Source organism: Schistocerca gregaria, chromosome X (assembly GCF_023897955.1).
Source record: "Schistocerca gregaria isolate iqSchGreg1 chromosome X, iqSchGreg1.2, whole genome shotgun sequence".
NCBI classification, from domain to species: domain Eukaryota; kingdom Metazoa; phylum Arthropoda; class Insecta; order Orthoptera; family Acrididae; genus Schistocerca; species Schistocerca gregaria.
Genome location: NC_064931.1, coordinates 635045209 through 635064009, shown reverse-complemented (window position 1 = coordinate 635064009; position 18801 = coordinate 635045209). Strand labels below are relative to the sequence as shown.

Sequence of the window (18801 nt, the reverse complement as noted above, 5' to 3'; positions counted from 1 at the left end):
AAACTTCTGTGACCAGGCACACACAATAACATTTGTAACGATTTGGTACGCACACGATGATTACATACTGAAGTGCACACATTCAAACTACGTTTTATTTCAGTTGACAAAGGACACGTGGCCTCTGACTGTACAGACACAACAGTATAATCTTGCTGTGTTCAGCATACATGGTACAACACATTTGTATGATAAATGGCTAAAAATCTGTTCGGTAAATAAGATACAGCTCAACTAGCAAATGCATTCATTTTACTTTTTTTAAATGTAACAGAGAGAGAGAGAGAGAGAGAGAGAGAGAGAGAGAGAGAGAGAGAGAGAGAGGGGGGGGGGGGGGGATATTAACAAGTGATTTCTTCTTGAAACGTGTTAATGGTCTGCCACTAAACATTTTTTTCTTAGACGTACAGAAATTTTGATATGAAACTGCCATTTAGAAAGACGTGGAATGTAATGTGAATAATTTAGCAAATAACACCAGTAGGTCGGATACGGAAACCATATTACCTCTTTAACTGCAACAAAACACACAGTTTTACTAACACACGATTGTCTTATAATCATTCAGATTTGAACATCTGAATATAAATGGGAAACTTTTTTGGAATTCATAATCTTATACACAAAAGAAATGCCGTATATTCACCATCATCATAATCAGCAAATGGTTCAAATGGCTCTGAGCACTATGGGACTTAACATCTATGGTCATCAGTCCCCTAGAACTTAGAACTACTTAAACCTAACTAACCTAAGGACATCACATAATCAGCATCAGCATATCGTGGCACAGACGAGGAGACGTGCTTGAATTTGCTTATATTCAATATCATGTCTTATGGCTTCATATTCTCCATTAACTCTATGCATCCATGAAAGATATTTTTCGCCCAGAAAATGGCTGAAGTATGAGTTAGCCAACTTCGTGTATGTGCCTGGCAACAAGAATTCTGTAACACAACATTTATAGCCGATTTGGCACTTTCATGTTCTACACTATGCAAACAGGTACTGTATAGCGGCATGTAATTCTGTCGCATACGCATATTTTTTTATAATTAAATTTTTCTCTGAGACATTTAAGTGACTGAAATTTGTGCTACAGCTGGGACTCAACCCCGGGTATTTTGTTTACTAGGCAGAAATGCTAACCATTACGTCCAACGCTGGGGTGCTGTTCCAATGCCGGAGAGCCCTGGCAGTAGTGACAGTGTAAGGGGAAAATAACCTGAAGATATGAACTGAAATTTGTAGTGGGGAGGGCACTCGACTTGGAAACTTCTTGCAGTAATGTTGACGATAGTGTTGCGGTTGCGTAATGGTTAGCATTTCTGCCTACTTAACAAGAAGACCCGGGTTCGAGTCCCGGCCGTAGCACAATTTTTAATTCATTTCTTCTGCTTCAGTCACTGTCATTTTTTTTCAGGAATTTCTAGAGACACTTCAGTGCCTTTCGGTGCAATACAGAGTTCATGTGTATTTAATACCACCAATTTAGTGTCTTTTTTTTTAATTTCTAGAGACACTTCAGTGCCTTTCGGTGCAATGCAGAGTTCATGTGTATTTAATACCACCAATTTAGTGTCTTTTTTTTTAATCACGCTTGTATGCAGTAATTTAGCTTTGAGTAGATAGGGCGCAGGAACACAGTGAATATCCTGCAAATTGGCGACAGGTCGCTCGCTTACCTTGCGTTACAGCGACGCCCGCATACGACTGTGGTCTCATTATGTATACAGGCAGGCGGTGAGACAGAACTAATGGCAGGCTTACTGGTGCGGTGCGTTTTCTCGTGATCTATCTACATCATTACAAATACCAAATGTTCCAAATCCAAAATTGTTGTTACGCGCTGGAAGACGCAGAGGGCAAAATCATGGCCTTCCTTCAACAAATATCTCGCCCCTTATTCAAAAACAAACAATTGGCTTTCACATATTTCCTGGTGTGTGGAAAGTTTTATCGCAATATAGCGTACGTCGCAGGTTCGAATTCTGCCTCGGGCATGGATGTGTGTGATGTCCTTAGGTTTGTTAGGTTTATGTAGTTCTAAGTTCTAGGGGACTGATGACCTCCGATGTTAAGTCACATAGTGCACAGAGCCATTTGAACTACACAACAAGTAATAAACTACCAACCCGAACTGTGGCTAGATAAAATATTAGTATGGCAGCCCTGGGTATCGCTCATTCGAGAACGAGAGACTGGAGCACTAATGACTATTCGCAACGGACGTTGGCTCAAGTTGGGTCAGGTAACTGGTGCTTTGACAGCTTGAAACGACATTACCAAGTCAGATGAAGCTATATTAACGTTCTCAAATTATGAAAACAATACGAGAGACGAAAAAGCATTACCTAAACAAGACAGTAAATAAACAGCAACTATATAATTGCGTAGGCTTCCGCGGCCAGAGTCGACATTAAAGTTTTCTGGGTATAGTACCGCGTCATAATGTAAAAACTACTGCTGCTGGAGACCCAGGAGGAGGTCGCTGCAGTCGTCGCCGAAACGTTGGTTTTTCTCCAGCAGCAGTAGTTTTTACATTATGACGCGGTACTATACCCAGAAAACTTTTATGTCGACAAACAGCAACTAGTCACTTCCAAGCAGAGGCATATAAATCGACTAAACTAGGTATTTTATAAAAATTAAGTATTGATGCCAATGACAAAACTCAAGCTTTTTGTCAATGAAGTAGACATATTAGTTGGGAACTTCAACCCTAATACTTGTATCACCCTAGCCAAGAGTGATATTAATTTTTTTTTCTGACGAGGCTGATTCACTGTTTTTGTCCAACAGTGCTTTGCAATTTATCTGGTGAAGGACCTGATGCATACCACTTTATTTCGAATCACTAATCTGTAATCGCGTTTGATTGCATAGCCTGGGATTAATTAAAAAGATACTTGTACGAAGTGATTTGTTCCAGTAACGATTATTCAAATCTGTGACTAGGTGTTATTATCTTTTACGATTAATAAAATGCAATACTCCACTGTTTTAAAAATTCTACGCACAATGTAAGCCACTACACCAAACTACAGCCTCCTTACGACGTCCTTAGGCAGATACAAAAGTTCATACACCTAGTGCGAATATATAGCTTCCCGGCATATGTTGCGTATAGAATGCTTTCGCGTTTGCAGACGGGTGGCAACGATGAGACTTTACTCAAGTTTTAGAAATTTTATTCTCATTACATTTTGGCGAAATAATCTTGCATGTGGCGACACTGGTGTTCCACTGCAAAGATTCGGAAATTTTATATGTGGTTACTCCTCTCTAAGTGAAAATCTAATTCGTCGTTTATCACTTTCTGTATCTTTAGTTTCCCGTTATCGGCAGCGGTGAGAAGCCTTGTGTAGCGTTTAACGTGTGGATAACTGCTTCTGAGCGCTCTACAACTTATTCTTTAGTTGATTTACATAAAGTAATGACAGTGGTGCGACCAACATACAATAAACATATCTCGAAATCATATGCTAATTTCTTCTGTGTGGTTCAAATGGCTAAGCACTATGGGACTTAACATCTGAGGTCATCAGTCCCCTAGAACTTAGAACTGCTTAAACCTAACTAACCTAAGGACATCACACACATCCAGGCCCGAGACAGGATTCGAACCTGCGACCGTAGCAAGCGCGCGGTTCCATACTGAAGCGCCTACAACCGCTCTGCCACGGCGGCCGGTCTTCTGTGTGAGCCCATCTCCCCAGAATTAAGGTCTTCACTGTAGATCGCCGGCCGCAGTGGTCTAGCGGCTCTAGGCGCTCAGTCTTCCTGACTTTCATGTTTTTAACTGCTGCCAGTTGCAACGTTGAAGCAGATGCATAGAATCTGCTCGGTGAACTCGTGACCAGTATTAATTAATAAAGCATTTAAAGATGAATGAAGATATTCATAGCCCATCGGGGGTCACGTACAATTCCGGCTTCCTGATGAGTTAGGAAAAACAAAGCACGATGTGACATGAGACACGAAGTTAAATGCTTAGTAAATGCTTTAAATGTTATTTGTATCCTACTCACTGAGTTGTATTATGCTGCGATTTAATACACGTGTACTATTTTCAATCGCCCGTGCCGACTTCTTTCAGTGAATTTAGAAAATCCCTGGGAGGTGCCAGAACGCCGTTCCGACCGAAGTTAAGCACTCATTTAGGTATATATAAGTCTGAATGGTTCAACAGGGATTTGTAACATGTTCCTTCAGAATACGAATCCACTGCTACGACCATTGTGCCATTCATTTTAAGCATTGCTCTTTTTAAAAGATAAATTGATAGCGGTAGTAGTGAGTAGACTACATCTACACTAAAGTGTCTAAAACATAGGGTGAGGTGCTGGGGTTGCACTATTTGAAAGACAGTTTATTTATATGTGCGGTGCTTTCTTTAAATCGAGACATACGGAGAGGCGTTCGACGTCCCCAAACGTCATCTTCTGCAGGTCTTCCGACACTTTGCTGCTATTTCCTACCATTACGAGAGCGTGTTGAAAAGTAATACCACCGATTTTTTGTGAAAACTCTTGAAAATTTTTAGCATTGTATATATTCTTCATGTTTACGTATTTGCTGTCCTCTGCCCGTAGAGGTCTCCTAAGCTTAGTGTGTAATGTGGTGTGTGTAACGAAACTATCTCGGCGCTGAGAAACAGCGTGCCGTAATCGAGTATCGAATTCGAAGAGTTCGTCCAAAAATGGAAAACCCTCTCCTTCAGCATGAGAGTGCCAGACCACACACCAGCGCCGCGAGATCTGCAACAATCCGACGCCTTGGGTTCACTGCCATCGATTATCCTCCTTACAGCCCCGACTTCGCTGCATCCGGATTTCAACTGTTTCCAGAACTTAAAGAACATTTTCGAGGACTTCACTTTGATAGTGATGGAGTGGAGAGAGAAATTGTGGTTGCCTCAACAAAGTCAAAGATTCTACACTGGCGGTATCAACAAAAAGTCCCCTCGTTCTCTCGTTTGTAAAAATTTGTGGTATGATCTTGTGGGACCAAACTGCTTAGGTCATCGGTCCCTAAGCTTACACACTACCTAATCTAACTTAAATTAACTTACACTATGGACAACACACACACGCATGCCGGAGGGAAGACTCGAACCTCCGACGGAGGGAGCCGCACGAACCGTGACAAGGCGCCCGAGACCACGCGGCTCATTAGTTTGGAGGAACGCGTTCGTAGCCAGGGTGACTAAGTTGAGAAATATGTAGAGATGGAGAATTAAAATTTAGAATGTTAATAACTTTTGTTTTATTTAAAAAGCTTCAAGAGTTTTCACCTTAAAGAGTCAGGGGCCTTACCTTTCAGCACGCTCCCGGATTGGATTGATTTGGGGGAAAGAGACAAAACAGCGAGGTCATCAGTCTCATCGGATTAGGGAAGGATGGGGAAGGAAGTCGGCGTGCCCCGTCAAAGGAACCATCCCAGCATTTGCCTGAAGCGATTTAAGGAAATCTCGGAAAACTTAAATCAGGATGGCCGGACGCTGGATTGAACCGTCGTCCTCCCGAATGCGAGTCCATTGTGCTACCACTGCGCCACCTCGCTCAGTGCACACTCTCGTCCAACACCGTCAAGTCTCATGGACTTCTGACGTTGTCCACCACGTCATTTACATAAACTGCCCACATAAGGTTTGGTTTCACTCTTATGACGGGCATAATTGATGTAGTTTCTTTTTTGTACCGGAATATTCTTCTGAAAACGGCAGATCGCCACGTGCAGTAACCTGTATCGAGCCAAAATAGTTCCACACCCAGAGAATGAGTGCAGGGAAGTAGATGCAGGACTCTTGCATCGTCAATGTAGGCAAGGTCCTGGTGGAGGTGTTTTTCCATTGTCTTCCACCGACCTGCCATTGTGTGTCACGCGTGTATCTGTGTCGTGTGGGTGGCAGTTCAAATGGCTCTGAGCACTACAGGACTTAGCATCTGAGGTCATCAGTCCCCTAGAACTTAGAACTACTTAAACCTAACTAACCTAAGGACATCACACACATCCATGCCCTAGGCAGGATTCGAACCTGCGACAGTAGCGGTCGCGCGGTTCTAGACTGAAGCGCCTTAGAACCACTCGACCACACCGTGGGTGGCAGTGATCATTGCTTGTACAGAGTAGTGGTGGGTTTGTGCTGTTATCAATGAATGGAAGGGAGAGGTGAAATCCGATGCCGGCAGATATCTCATTTCTCTCGAATGGCACCAAGATGGCTGCTGAGCTTAACGTTCCCATCCAACGGACGGATCACCATCAACTGTGTCAGATACCCTCACTTCATGGAACACTGCGGAGAAGCTCTGAATGTAGTGCAGCCACCTGTATAACGGAGGCAAAAGTAAAACTGCATTCCCAGTAGATTGCACTCCCTCTTCACTCATGAACTGGGACAATGCAGCTTGTGTACGTTGTTCAGCTTGTCTACATGGGTCAAATTGCTGTGCCAAGCGTAGGCCATACAGTGTCACGTTACGGCAAGACGAGTTGTCAGCACATGAAGTTACCGACCGAATTTGCCCACACCACAGCGGCGTCATTCGAACCTTCAACTCTTATCGTGAGACACAGAAACTGAAGATGTGCCCCGTCGTCGTAGCCCGCGGTCACCGGCACCAGCTGATGACTGCTACTTAAAAATTTTGGCTTGTTGTTACCACGAGCAGAATGCAACAGAGCTGCGTACTGCTCTTTTGGAGTTAACTCGGAGGGCTGTGTCGTCACAGCCACCTTTCAAGAAACCCTGACTGGACACCTTCACGATTAAAGTTAGAAAAATGCTACCTAAGCAAAGGGAACTTCACAGAAAAAAATAAACATAGCCAAAGCTTTGCAGACAAACAAAAATAACAGGAAACGAAATATAGTGTCAGGAGGGCTATGCGAGAGGCTTCCAATGACTTCGGAAGTAAAGTTCTATGAGCTGACTTGGCAGAAAATCCTAAGAAATTTTGGTCTTACGTCAAAGCGGTAAGTGAATCAAAACAAAATGTCTTTTTCCATAGCTGTTTCGCAGAGAAAGACTGTACTGTAGTTCTTTCTCTAGATTGTCGCACAAATGACAAAATGCTGGATATCGAAATAGATGACAGGGGGATAGAAAAACAATTAAAATCACTCGAAAGAGGAAAGGCCGCTGGACCTGATGGGATACCAGTTCGATTTTACACAGAGTACGCGAAGGAACTTGCCCCCTTCTTGCAGCGGTGTGGGTCTACCGTAGGTCTCTAGAAGATCGTACATCCCCGTTTTCAAGAAGGGACGTCGAACAGATGTGAAGAAGTATAGACATATATCTCTAACGTCTATCAAATGTAGAATTTTGGAACACGTATCATGTTCGAGTGTAATGACTGTTCTGGAGACTAGAAATCTTCTCTGTAGGAAATTAGCATGGGTTTCAAAAAAGAAGATCGTGTGAAACCCAGATCGCGCTATTCATCCACGAGACTCGAGGGCCATAGACACGGGTTCCCAGGTGGATGCCGTGTTTCTTGACTTCCGCAAGGCGTTAGATACAGTTCCCCACAGTCATTTAATGAACAAAGTAAGAGCATATGGATTATCAGACCAGTTGTATGATTGGATTGAAGAGTTCCTAGATAACAGAACGCAGCATGTCATTCTCAATGGAGAGAAGTCTTCCGAAGTAAGAATGATTTCAGATGTGCCGCAGGCGAGTGTCGTAGGACCGTTGCTATTCACAATATATATTTATGACCTTGTGGATAACATCGAAAGTTCACTGAGGCTTTTTGAGGATGGTGCTGTAGTATATCGAGAGGTTGTAACAATGAAAAATTGTACTGAAATGCAGGAGGATCTGCAATCAATTGACGCATGGTGCAGGGAATGGCAACTGAATCTCAATGTAGACAAGTGTAATGTGCTGCGAATACATAGAAAGAAAGGTCCTTTATCATTTCGCTACAATATAACAGGTCAGCAACTGGAAGCAGTTAATTCAAAATGGTTCAAATGGCTCTGAGCACTATAGGACTTAACAGCTGAGGTCATCAGTCCCCTGGAACTTAGAACTACTTAAACCTAACTAACCTAAGGACATCACACACGTCCATGTCCGAGGCAGGATTCGAACCCGCGATCGTAGCGATCGCGCGGGGACTGTGGCACCTAGAACCGCTCGGCCACTCCGGCCGGCCAGCAGTCAATTCCATACATTATCTAGGAGTAGGCATTAGAAGTGACCTAAAATGGAATGACCACATAAAATTAATCGTCGATAAAGTAGATGCCAGACAGATTCATTGAACGAATCCTAAGGAAATGCAGTCCGGAAACAAAGGAAGTAGGTTACAGTACACTTGTTCGTCCATTGCTTTAATATTGCTATCCGGTGTGGGATCCGTACCAGATAGGGTTGACAGAAGAGAGAGAGAAGATCCAACGGAGAGCAGCGCGCTTCGTTACAGGATCATTTAGTAATCGCGAAAGCGTTACGAAGATGATAGACTCCAGTGGAAGACTAATGAAGAGAGACGCTCAGTAGCTCGGTGCGGGCTTTTGTAGAACTTTCGAGAACATACCTTCACCGAGGAGTCAAGCAGTATATTACTCTCTCCTACGTATATCTCACAAAGAGACCATGAGGATAAAATCAGAGAGATTAGAGCCCACACGGAGGCATGCCAACAATCTTTCTTTCCACGAACAATACGAGACTGGACCAGAAGGGGGAACCGATAGAAGTACTCAAGGTACCCTCCGCCACACACCATCAGGTGGCTAGCGGAGTATAGATGTAGATGTAGAAAGAGAATGAAGAAAATACTAATGGTTCATTGCGAATATCATAAGTAATACAACCAATTCGTCGTACCTATCTCTAAACATATCAAAATTACTTTTAATATTGTGTTACCACAAAAAGAAAGAAGAAAGTCTACTGCTTTTCATTCTTATTTATTATGTATGGATATGGCTTTTAAAGATGAAATGCATTTTGGAATGAACTTCTACAAGCAATATCATAAGTTTAATGCAAATTTCAGATTTAAAAAGGGAGGTAAAAAATCTCGAAGAAAATGTCCAACAGTAACACGACCACTTTCTGAAAAGCTTACTTTTGTTTGAAATTCTCTTTTCACAAAGCTCATGGACATCCGATTTCTTTTTTCTGATCAGAAGTTCTCCATCGTACTGAAGATTCTTTCAGCAAATGAGTTACTTGTAGGAACTAAAAATATGTATAAGCCTGTGCAGTTGAGAATGAGAGATGTCAATTGTGGTCTGCTGCTTAAAGAAATCTACTCAAATCTGGTCTCTTGCTTTGCTTTTATCAAGTCCGGCACATGCATTCATGAAATCACAGATTTCATTGTATAATTGATGTTCGGTCAGGTTCAGATTAAATTTGTTGGTAACCTTTAAAACATACTGCAGCTGCAGAAGAAAATCTTCTTGCCTGTCAGCGACGAACTTGTAATGGTAAGGAGATTGAACACACAAATAATCAGTGCAAAGTGACGAGAATAACTGTGCATTGTTTTCAAAACCCAGCCTCTGTGTTTTTGGTATTTCTTCCAGGCCTTCATCAACTTTTTTCTTAACAATTTATCCTGTTTGTCGCTTGCTCTTAGGGTCCTTTACTGTTATGTCCAACTCAGCACAAATAACTGAGCGCTGTTCCACTCTTATTTTTTCTCTCTCCCAACGGTTGTTTCAAACAAGGGCAAAATATGCTGCAGAAAACGTAGATAGCATTTCAGAAAGCGAATGTTCAGTTTCTTAGGATCATGCTTTCCATTTGACCTCATATACTACCAAATCAATCTTGAACAATCTTAATCGCCCTCGTGCACTGTACCTTCTCCAGACAAACAGACAAATGTTGCTTCAAGAAAAAGTTGTAACTGTTTTATTTTTACGACACTGCTGTTGCACCAGAACGTGTTTTTGTGTCTTCTAATGAACCACTACAATTTTTCTTCCTTCAAATTTTGTCGAAAAATTGAAGGGATAAATCACACACTTTGGTGTGAAGTCGTTTTCGTGCGGCTGGTCCCGGCGGAGGATCGAATCCTCCCTCGGGCATGAGTGTGTGCGTTTATCCTTAGGATAATTTAAGTTAAGTAGTGTGTAAGCTTAGGGACTGATGACCTAAGCAGTTAAGTCCTATAAGATTTCACACACATTTGAAAATTTTTGAAGGAGTTTTCGTTTATGAACCACATGGAAAAATCTTTTTCTAACTAGCCTTTGTTGAAAGTCATATTTTTTAACTTTCTTCTTCGGAACAGACAAACTCGATGAACCGTGCCTCATCATAAGAGGAATGACGAAACACCTTTTTCAAATGCTGACCCTTTATCATTGTGAAATGCTCATACTGGACCTGAAACGTGCGGGCAACTTAACTACTCTATAATCCCTAATTTAACAGGCACATGTGTATATTGAATCATGCATTGTGATTGGGGGAGGAAATCACACATCATTCTATCTCTTCGTTCACATGATTCGCAAATTCGGCACAAGGCGGGATAGAAGTGCGTCCCAAGTACCTTTATCCCCTGGACAGCACTTAAAATTCCGGGGCAATCCCGTCGAAATCTGGACGGTGGTAGCCCTAGACAGTACATACCAGGCTCCACACGATCAGTTTGGCATTTATGCGTACATTAAGAACAGCAGAAACCCGCAAGCAGCGTGGTGCGAGAAGGTGGGCAAGAGGACACCTGGAATGGGACTTGGATCAGTAGCTTCGGGTTCTCTTTCCCGAAGAGCGTAGGATTTGTCTGGCGCCTGTTTATCATCGTCGAAGATCGGGTACCAATTTACGCCTCAGGCAAGCAGTCCACGCGGCTGAGAGCCATGTTTCATGCCGATGTAATACGGATGTCTGGCGCCTCTGGGTCGCTATGGTAATTTGGGGGCTGTGCCGTATTGGAATAGGGTTATTCAACCAATTGTCCCACACTACATTTCGGCTGTTGGCGTTTGTCAAGTATAAACAAGCGTGGCCACTCTTCTCTCGGCATAACCATTTGCTTCAGATTTTTTTCGAAAATTCGTAGTCAATAGCAGTGTTGGGTGAGTTGTAAATTTGGTACTTAACCTTACAGCGACACATGTCCTGTACAAATGAGACACGGAATCAGCAATAATTAATCACAGATTTATTCGCAGGAACCAATTTGAATGCAGTTTTACTATCCAATAAGTCAAAATACAATATTTCCATTCATCTTTGGAGAAAATTACGTGCAATTAGCCTAGTCAAATAAAACTGTTGAACCAACAGAATTATTGCTTAATATTTAAAAGATTAGTTACCGAAACAAATGCTATAATAATATTGTCATGTTACTGACTGAGCGACGAACATCATGTCTACAATTATCTATAAATTTCACAAGATACATCATAACAAACCAGTTCACATAATTTCGACATGTTTATGATGCAATCTCATGAGTTGTTTCATTTTACACAGTGTTTACGAGGACTTATTCATTTAATAATATTGGACCACACTAGAACCTTATTCTGCTACATCTTAACAGCATTAGAAATACAACACATGTCACATTGAAATTACGGTCCTGAGTGATTTGATACCCTTTTTATCCATATTACAAGTAAATATTTTGAATATGTTTATGAACAACAGAAATGGACAAGCCCTCTATCTATCTTTGCCAGTTTGATTCGGCTATGATCATTTACATGTATAATAATGTATCTGTGCGTGTTGTAATTAATCTAATCTTGTCCTCAAGATCCCTATGGGAGCGATGTGTAAGAGGTTGCAGTATAGTCCTAGAGCCAATATTTAAAGCTGTTTCTTGAAGATTTGTTAGTAGACTTTCTCGGAATAGTTCCCGCCTATCTTCAAGACTCTGCCACTTCAGTTTTATCAACATCTCTGTGACATTCTCCCGCGGGTCAAGAAACCTGTGATCATTTGTGCCGCTCTTATCTGTGTATGGGTCCCACACACTACAGCAATGTTCTAGAATGGGTTGCACAAGTGATTTAACTGACTTCATGAATATAATACTTACTTTGATTTTATGCATACAACAGGTTAGGTTTAAATAATCCCTACACTACTCTCGTGAAGAATGTTCTGGAATGCATCCAATAACGTTTTCCAAGCTACACAAACGCCGGTTTCTAGACGCTAGAGTTACACCACAGGCGCAACGTATAAGCCAGGTGGGAGTGAAAAGGTGGCTGCAACTACTTTAATTCCCTACAGACGACAGGAATCGGTCCAGTCTCCTATCACAAATAACCCTAACACGACGCACTCGTTTGCTTCGTAGTGGACTTGAGGTCGAAGCCATACACATACTGTAGAAAAGGCTTCGACTACTGAGCTTCCAGAAAAGCATTGTATTCAGTATTTAAAAAAAAAAAAAACTCTACCAAATTCAAAAGGGCTGATTCAAACTCCAATTCGCACTATTTTTAAGTCGTGGCTTTCACCACTATTAGTGTTATGTGTTACACCTGTGAAAAGTTTAAACTCATCCTGTACGTTGGATTCCACGTTTAACTGCGGGCCCTGTTACATCTTGTTGGGTGTGCCAGTTCTGGAGTCAATTAATTGACCTACGGATTGATCGTGCTATACCTAACATGCCTCAGTTCATCACCGGGGCTGGGCAACCCAACTTCCAGATGACTTCCGCGACATTATTGGGAGGTACAGGGCGTTTTCTCGAATTTTCTATGTATGTTTTTCTATGATTTGGAGGCATGTCATGTCTGTTGATAAGCTCCAATCTGGACGACCACTGCGAAATAACTTTCCAGTTGGGGAGAATACTTGAACGAACTATTCACTACTGTACACGGTGAACGAGCCTGAATTCAGTACCCCCTCAGAGTCTGGGGAGTAAACAGCAACACTCCGAGGAATCTCAGTTGAGTCCATGCTTCTTACACTACGCCCTAATCACGCAAATGGTTCAAATGGCTCTGAGCACTATGGGACTTAACATCTTAGGACATCAGTCCACTAGAACTTAGAACTACTTAAACCTAACCAACCTAAGGACATCACACACATCCATGCCTGAGGCAGGATTCGAACCTGCGACCGTAGCAGTCGCGCGGTTCCGGACTGCAGCGCCTAGAACCGAATCTTGTTATTGTGAATGCAGCCGTTTCCATTTTATACTCCGCAACTACAAATGCTGCGTGTCACATCGGGATTTACTGTATTATTTTCAAACGTTCCCTCTTAGAATCCTCAAAACAGGAGGTCAGTAAATAATAAAATTAGACACATGAAGATCTTTGAGATAAGGTATTGAAACTGGTTAACTGATCTACATTTACTGATTTCTCGGGACAGAACACTCTGCAAAAAGTCATATCTCAGACAGAATGTATCGATTATACAATAACATGAAATAATATCTTCTCCCAGAGAGGGCATAAGCACAGTGCCATTAAACGAAACACACTGTCATCCACAAACGAAACCGGTGACAAAAGTATCCTTAATCGAAGTAAAGGTTTTGAATAACTTCTCTTTATCACAGATGTATGCATTTAAATACGGATAGGGGGTTGGGGGGGGGGGGGGGGGGGGAGATGGGAGGGAGAGAGCACAATGTGAGAGCAGAATTCTTTTCTGTCAAAGCGTTTGTAAGTATAATTTGATGTGTTGTAGGTGAGCATAATATTGGGGTAATTAATTAGTCTCTCTTTCTCACAAACACTTCTATCCCACCCACCCACCCTCTCTGTACGATTCCGTGCAAATTACTGGGCTCTGTCTCAGTATTTAGTCACGAATTAATACCACAATTCCATATCACTTGCATGCCTCTCACACATAGTAAAATTTATCTGAACTTAGGCTTACCTGTAAGGATGGGCGTGAAATAATATTAATGTTCCACAATTGATGGAAAGAGTATGTTTTTATTCACTTTTATTTCAGACTAAACAAAAAATTCTCATAAGCAGTCTGCATTTACTTTTTACTAATTCTGCAATGAGTTTTCAGTCATGACTTCCTCAACAAATGTTAAAGTGTATGAAGTTCAAGTGAGAGCCAATGTGGCAAGGGAAAAGAAAAGTATATACAAGTTAGGCGAAGTGTAACCTTATTCGAATATCTTTGTAAAGATACAAATGTGGAGTCCAAAAAATATCATGAGATAAAACACAGAATGCCAGGGGAGGGAGAGGAAGAATTGTAGGAGGTGCCAATGAGATGAATATAGTCAGCAGGTCCAAATTGATGGAGGTTGCAATTGTAAGTGAAAGATGATGAGGGCATAGTGTGGAGAATTGCATCATACCAGCATTCAGAGTAGCGACAACAACAACAACAATATGCAAATATTTCTACCACTTAAGATAATACAGCAGTATTAATGTTCTGCAACACTGGTTCCTGAGGTCAAGTCCTGGTATTATTCAGCTATTATTGCATGACGGGCATAGTGTAGTTTCAAAAGGAACAACTAAGCCCCACAAATTATTTTAACTTGCACTATGCCAGTGTATCAGCTGAAAGATAAAAAGTTCTGCAGCAACTTTTAGGAAAATAGCCAGATAATACAAACAAATGACAGAGAAGAACTCAATAATAATCAGACTAGGAGAGATTTTTTTTTATGAAAAGTAAGTGGCACACAGTTGCTAACACATTAACTGGACCTGGAGAAAGTCTCTATAATTACTGAGTATAAGGTGACTTAAATGAAACAACAAACCTTAATATCTGACATACATTTATGAACAGAAAGCAAAGAAAGATTTCCCTTACAGAACCAAGTACATATATCAATCTGACTTTCCACAACCATGGCACTCTACCACCAGATGCCCACTGTATAGGAATCCTACAATGCTACTCTAATATTACATATGTTTATGTAAAAAGGTAATAATGTCCTCAATCTGACGTGTATTTTGAAATCAAAACTGCTTTTCTACACCTTCCTTCAACCTGAGCACTGATCGAATTATTACAGGCTTCAGAGTTAAATGTAGAATGCAAATTATGGAGCAACTAATTTATTTCACACACAGATTGAATCACAAACCTTTAAGATTTATAAATTTACTTCTTAAACGACTGTGCTTGGTTCACAGATACTGAAGGACAAGTTATTTTTTATGAATATATACTATAGCCCAGGTGCATAATTAATTACTAGGCACGATTTCGACTAAATATATATATTTAGATTAAGGGCGTTGCAGAATGAAATGAATACGAAAAGTGAACTAAAGATTTGTTGCCTAAAACAAGAATTCTGAGTGAATAATTAGAAACTTGCAAAAGTTCTAACAAGCTACGGAATTACCGTGACTAATACTTCTTGTAGGAAACGAATACAAAACTATTTACAGAAAAAAATCTGTGCAGAAACAGACTCACAGACACCGTTCAATAATATTGGAGTTCACATGAACAATGGTTCACGTCACAACAGTTCAATAGCTTATAAAAAGGGCCAAATTCTTCTCTTCTAATCAACTGTATTTATTCTTGAGGGTACACCATTTTCTGCTAGGCAATGGCGTCAAATCGCAACGCCTATGCTTTCTTGAAGAGCTTCAGTATGAAAATTGTCATACTTCAAGAATAAATTTATTATCTCAGTCGTAAATCACATGAATTACATGACAACTTTTAACTTCGAATTTCATTCACTGTTCTTGGCCTATTATAAATTCGTTGTATAAATATTTCCGCCGTCAAGGCAACGTATTTCTGTAAACAGCTGATCCGCATACATGCATTCGTTCTCAAAATAATAATAATAATGTGCAACAACACTCCAGAAAAGGCTCCACAATGTACAAAGGAAGTAAGTCATATGTAAAACGATATTAATTCCTCAGATCTGGATAATAATATTAAAGAAGATAATGAAAATATAGTTGGAAAACATCTCACCTCTAATGCTTGTCCCAGTTCCAAATCGAATGTAACAACACATATACAATGAATCCATCGCGAGAATCTGTCCCAGGGCAACACAGCTGCAGCTGGAATTGTGCGTCCAGTGTCATATTCCTCTAGTTGTGGAACGTCATTATCTTTTATAAAATTTTCTTCAGCCATGCTGCACTTTTTTATAAAACACTTTTCATCCACTCATCGTTCCCGATCTAGATCGCACTCACACACACTGTCACATACTTCACTCACCACTACCACGGCAACACCAGCATATCGCTTGTCGTTATAAGTATGCTGCGTGAAATACGCCTACTACTGTTATACGAGCATCTTCCGCGGTCAACAGTTACTTTCATCGCTGCACCGTGCACCAAAACACTACTGTATCGATAACATTTCGACCTATTGTCTTGGTCGAGGCAACGGCGCCTGTGAAGATCGAAAACAACAACCTTATCGAATGCTGACATATTACGATCGTATAAAGTAAAAACAAGATACTGTTTATATTTGTTACATTTCTGTATTCCACCCCCCCCCCCCTCCCACCACATCCATCTGCCACCGTGTTTCCTCTTATAGTCCAGTTTTAAATGAGTGTTCAGTGTTTTGCGTCCCCTTTCCGTGTTGCGAACACACACCAAACTGTCGCTAGGTGTTTTTCTTTCTTTAAAACTTTTGCGAACAGAAACCAGACTGTCGCCGAGTTTTTTAATTGTGCCTGTTTACTTACTGTATGCCTTCATTCGCATCGTCAGCCCCGTGTTTTTATACTTAAACTTCCACAACTTTCCGCCATTTTACAGTATTTTTAAAACGAGTCACCGTTTTATCGCCTGTTTTTATTGTTTGTTATATTCTTATCCTGTTTTTAACTCTTCTGTAGGTTGTGGAGCGTCCTATTACGCAGCTGCCAGACCGGCCCGCTCTGGAGGGGAATCGAAATGCAATAAAGGAAAAAAATTCAGTATTTCGGATGATACGTGAAAAATACTCAAGTCCACAGATTCCGTATTACACAAAGAGAGATTTAACTAGGTCACAGTCTAACATAAAGGTCGCGACACTTCGCCTCAATTTTGTTGCCTACCGCGCCAGCAGCGCCCCAAGCGACCGGTAACTTAAACTGTGAGTTCGACGCGATTGTGAAAGCGAATAGTGGTTGTTTATTTCGATTTCTACAATGGTTTTAACAAGCGGGAGTGTTTGTAGCGCAATAAATTGCAGCAACAACAGGAAGTAGACACCACAGCTGTCTTTTTTAGTGTGTACCATCACGTTTCTAAACTGTATCGTCAGGATTCACTTGCAAACTACATGTGTATTAATGTTCAGTATTTCGTTTTAGGAGCAGGAAAAGGCTAGTTAATAGCAGACAAGAATACCTTATGAAAAAAAGAACCAGTTTATATGTATAATAATATTAGGTTTTATTCGCTACATTTCGAACAAAACCAGTTCATGAACGCAGAGAATAATAAACTCTTGTGGAATGCAGTACCCACACTGTTTGACATCACAAATAAACCACCTCAACTGACGATGAAGAGGAAACTGCCACAAATATTCGACAATCCATCTAATGCTGTAAAACAGTCCTATGGCACAGAAGCAGCCAGTTCAACTCTTCATGTATCAGTGCCAGATTCGTGTGAATCGTTAACACTGACCTGTTTTGACGATGAAGTGGGTAGATTAAGTACAGTTATTCGTGTCTTAGAAAAGCGTAATGTTTGGTGTGTATTTCATTGACTTCTGTTGTTAGTCACTTAATTTTCCTTGCTTCCTTCGTGTGATGACATCATTTTGTTAGCCCCTTGTTCACTGACAGATTGTTTGAAAATTATTCAAATATTTGGTTTTGCGTGAAATGTAATGTAATCAGCTCATTATAATGTTTCAACATATTTCTCACACTATCTGGTAGTTGCTTGTGTCACTTAGAATAATATAAAGCTGAAGGTCGTATTCTGGCAACAGGCGACAATGTCAAACACAGAACGATAAATGAGCTCTCCCAGGTGTTGTGACTTTTCTTAACCGGAGCTGCTACTTCTCAGTCAAGTAGCTCCTCAATTGACTTCACCAGGGCTGAGTGCACCCAACTTCCCAACAGCACTTAGCAGACTCAGACAGTCATCCATCCACAGGATGCCCAAGCTCAACCGCTGACAGGAGCCTGTGTTACTACTGCAACAAGCTGTTGGTAGAATGATCATATTCAGAAGTTTCAAGATTGATTCATTTATGAGTAGGGGATCTTGCATGGACTGGTTCCGCTGGGTGGGGGAAGTAGTGGGGGTCTCAGGAAACGAACTGATGCTGCAACAGTTGCCTCTGCAACCCTGGAGAGTACGCAGTGTGAGTGCATGTCATTGACCTTGATCGAAAAGTGGGAGAGGTGAAAATGGATCAGCATTATGTGATTAAGTTTTGCGTACGACTGAACAAAACCGCTACGGAGACTCTCAGTATGATTCAAGAGGCGTTTCAGAAAGAAGCCATGACTATGCAATGATTTTCATGTGGCACAAACGATTAAAAGATGGCCACGGGCATGTTGAAGACGACGACTGCTCTGGGCGGGCCATCATCAAGCCAAATGGATCAAAATGTGGAAAGAGTGCAGGAACTTTTAAACAATTACTGTCGTCTTAGAATTAGCTTCATTGCTGATGAACTGGGACTCAGTCAGAGTATGGTGTGGAGGATTGCGATGGAGAATTCTGTGATGCGAAAAGTGTGTGCCAAACTGGTGCTAAAAACTTTGTTGGTGGGTTACAAGAAACGGCACATGACTGTTTACCAAGAAATGCTCCAACGGTTGAATGTTGATCCGAACCTTCTGGTGAAAGTGGTTACTGGTGATGAGACCTGGGTTTACA

General features: G+C 41.2%; 1 protein-coding gene across 1 annotated transcript in view; it reads right to left on the bottom strand.

Annotated features, from left to right (window-relative positions):
• The window catches only part of LOC126299621 (protein DENND6B), a 217632-nt gene extending 201322 nt beyond the window's left edge, over positions 1–16310 (bottom strand). The window contains exon 1 of the mRNA XM_049991663.1: positions 15911–16310. Coding sequence (XP_049847620.1) covers positions 15911–16078 — 168 coding nt within the window. The 5' untranslated portion in view covers positions 16079–16310. The remainder of the gene's footprint in view (positions 1–15910) is intronic.
• Between the last annotated feature and the right edge of the window lie 2491 nt (positions 16311–18801).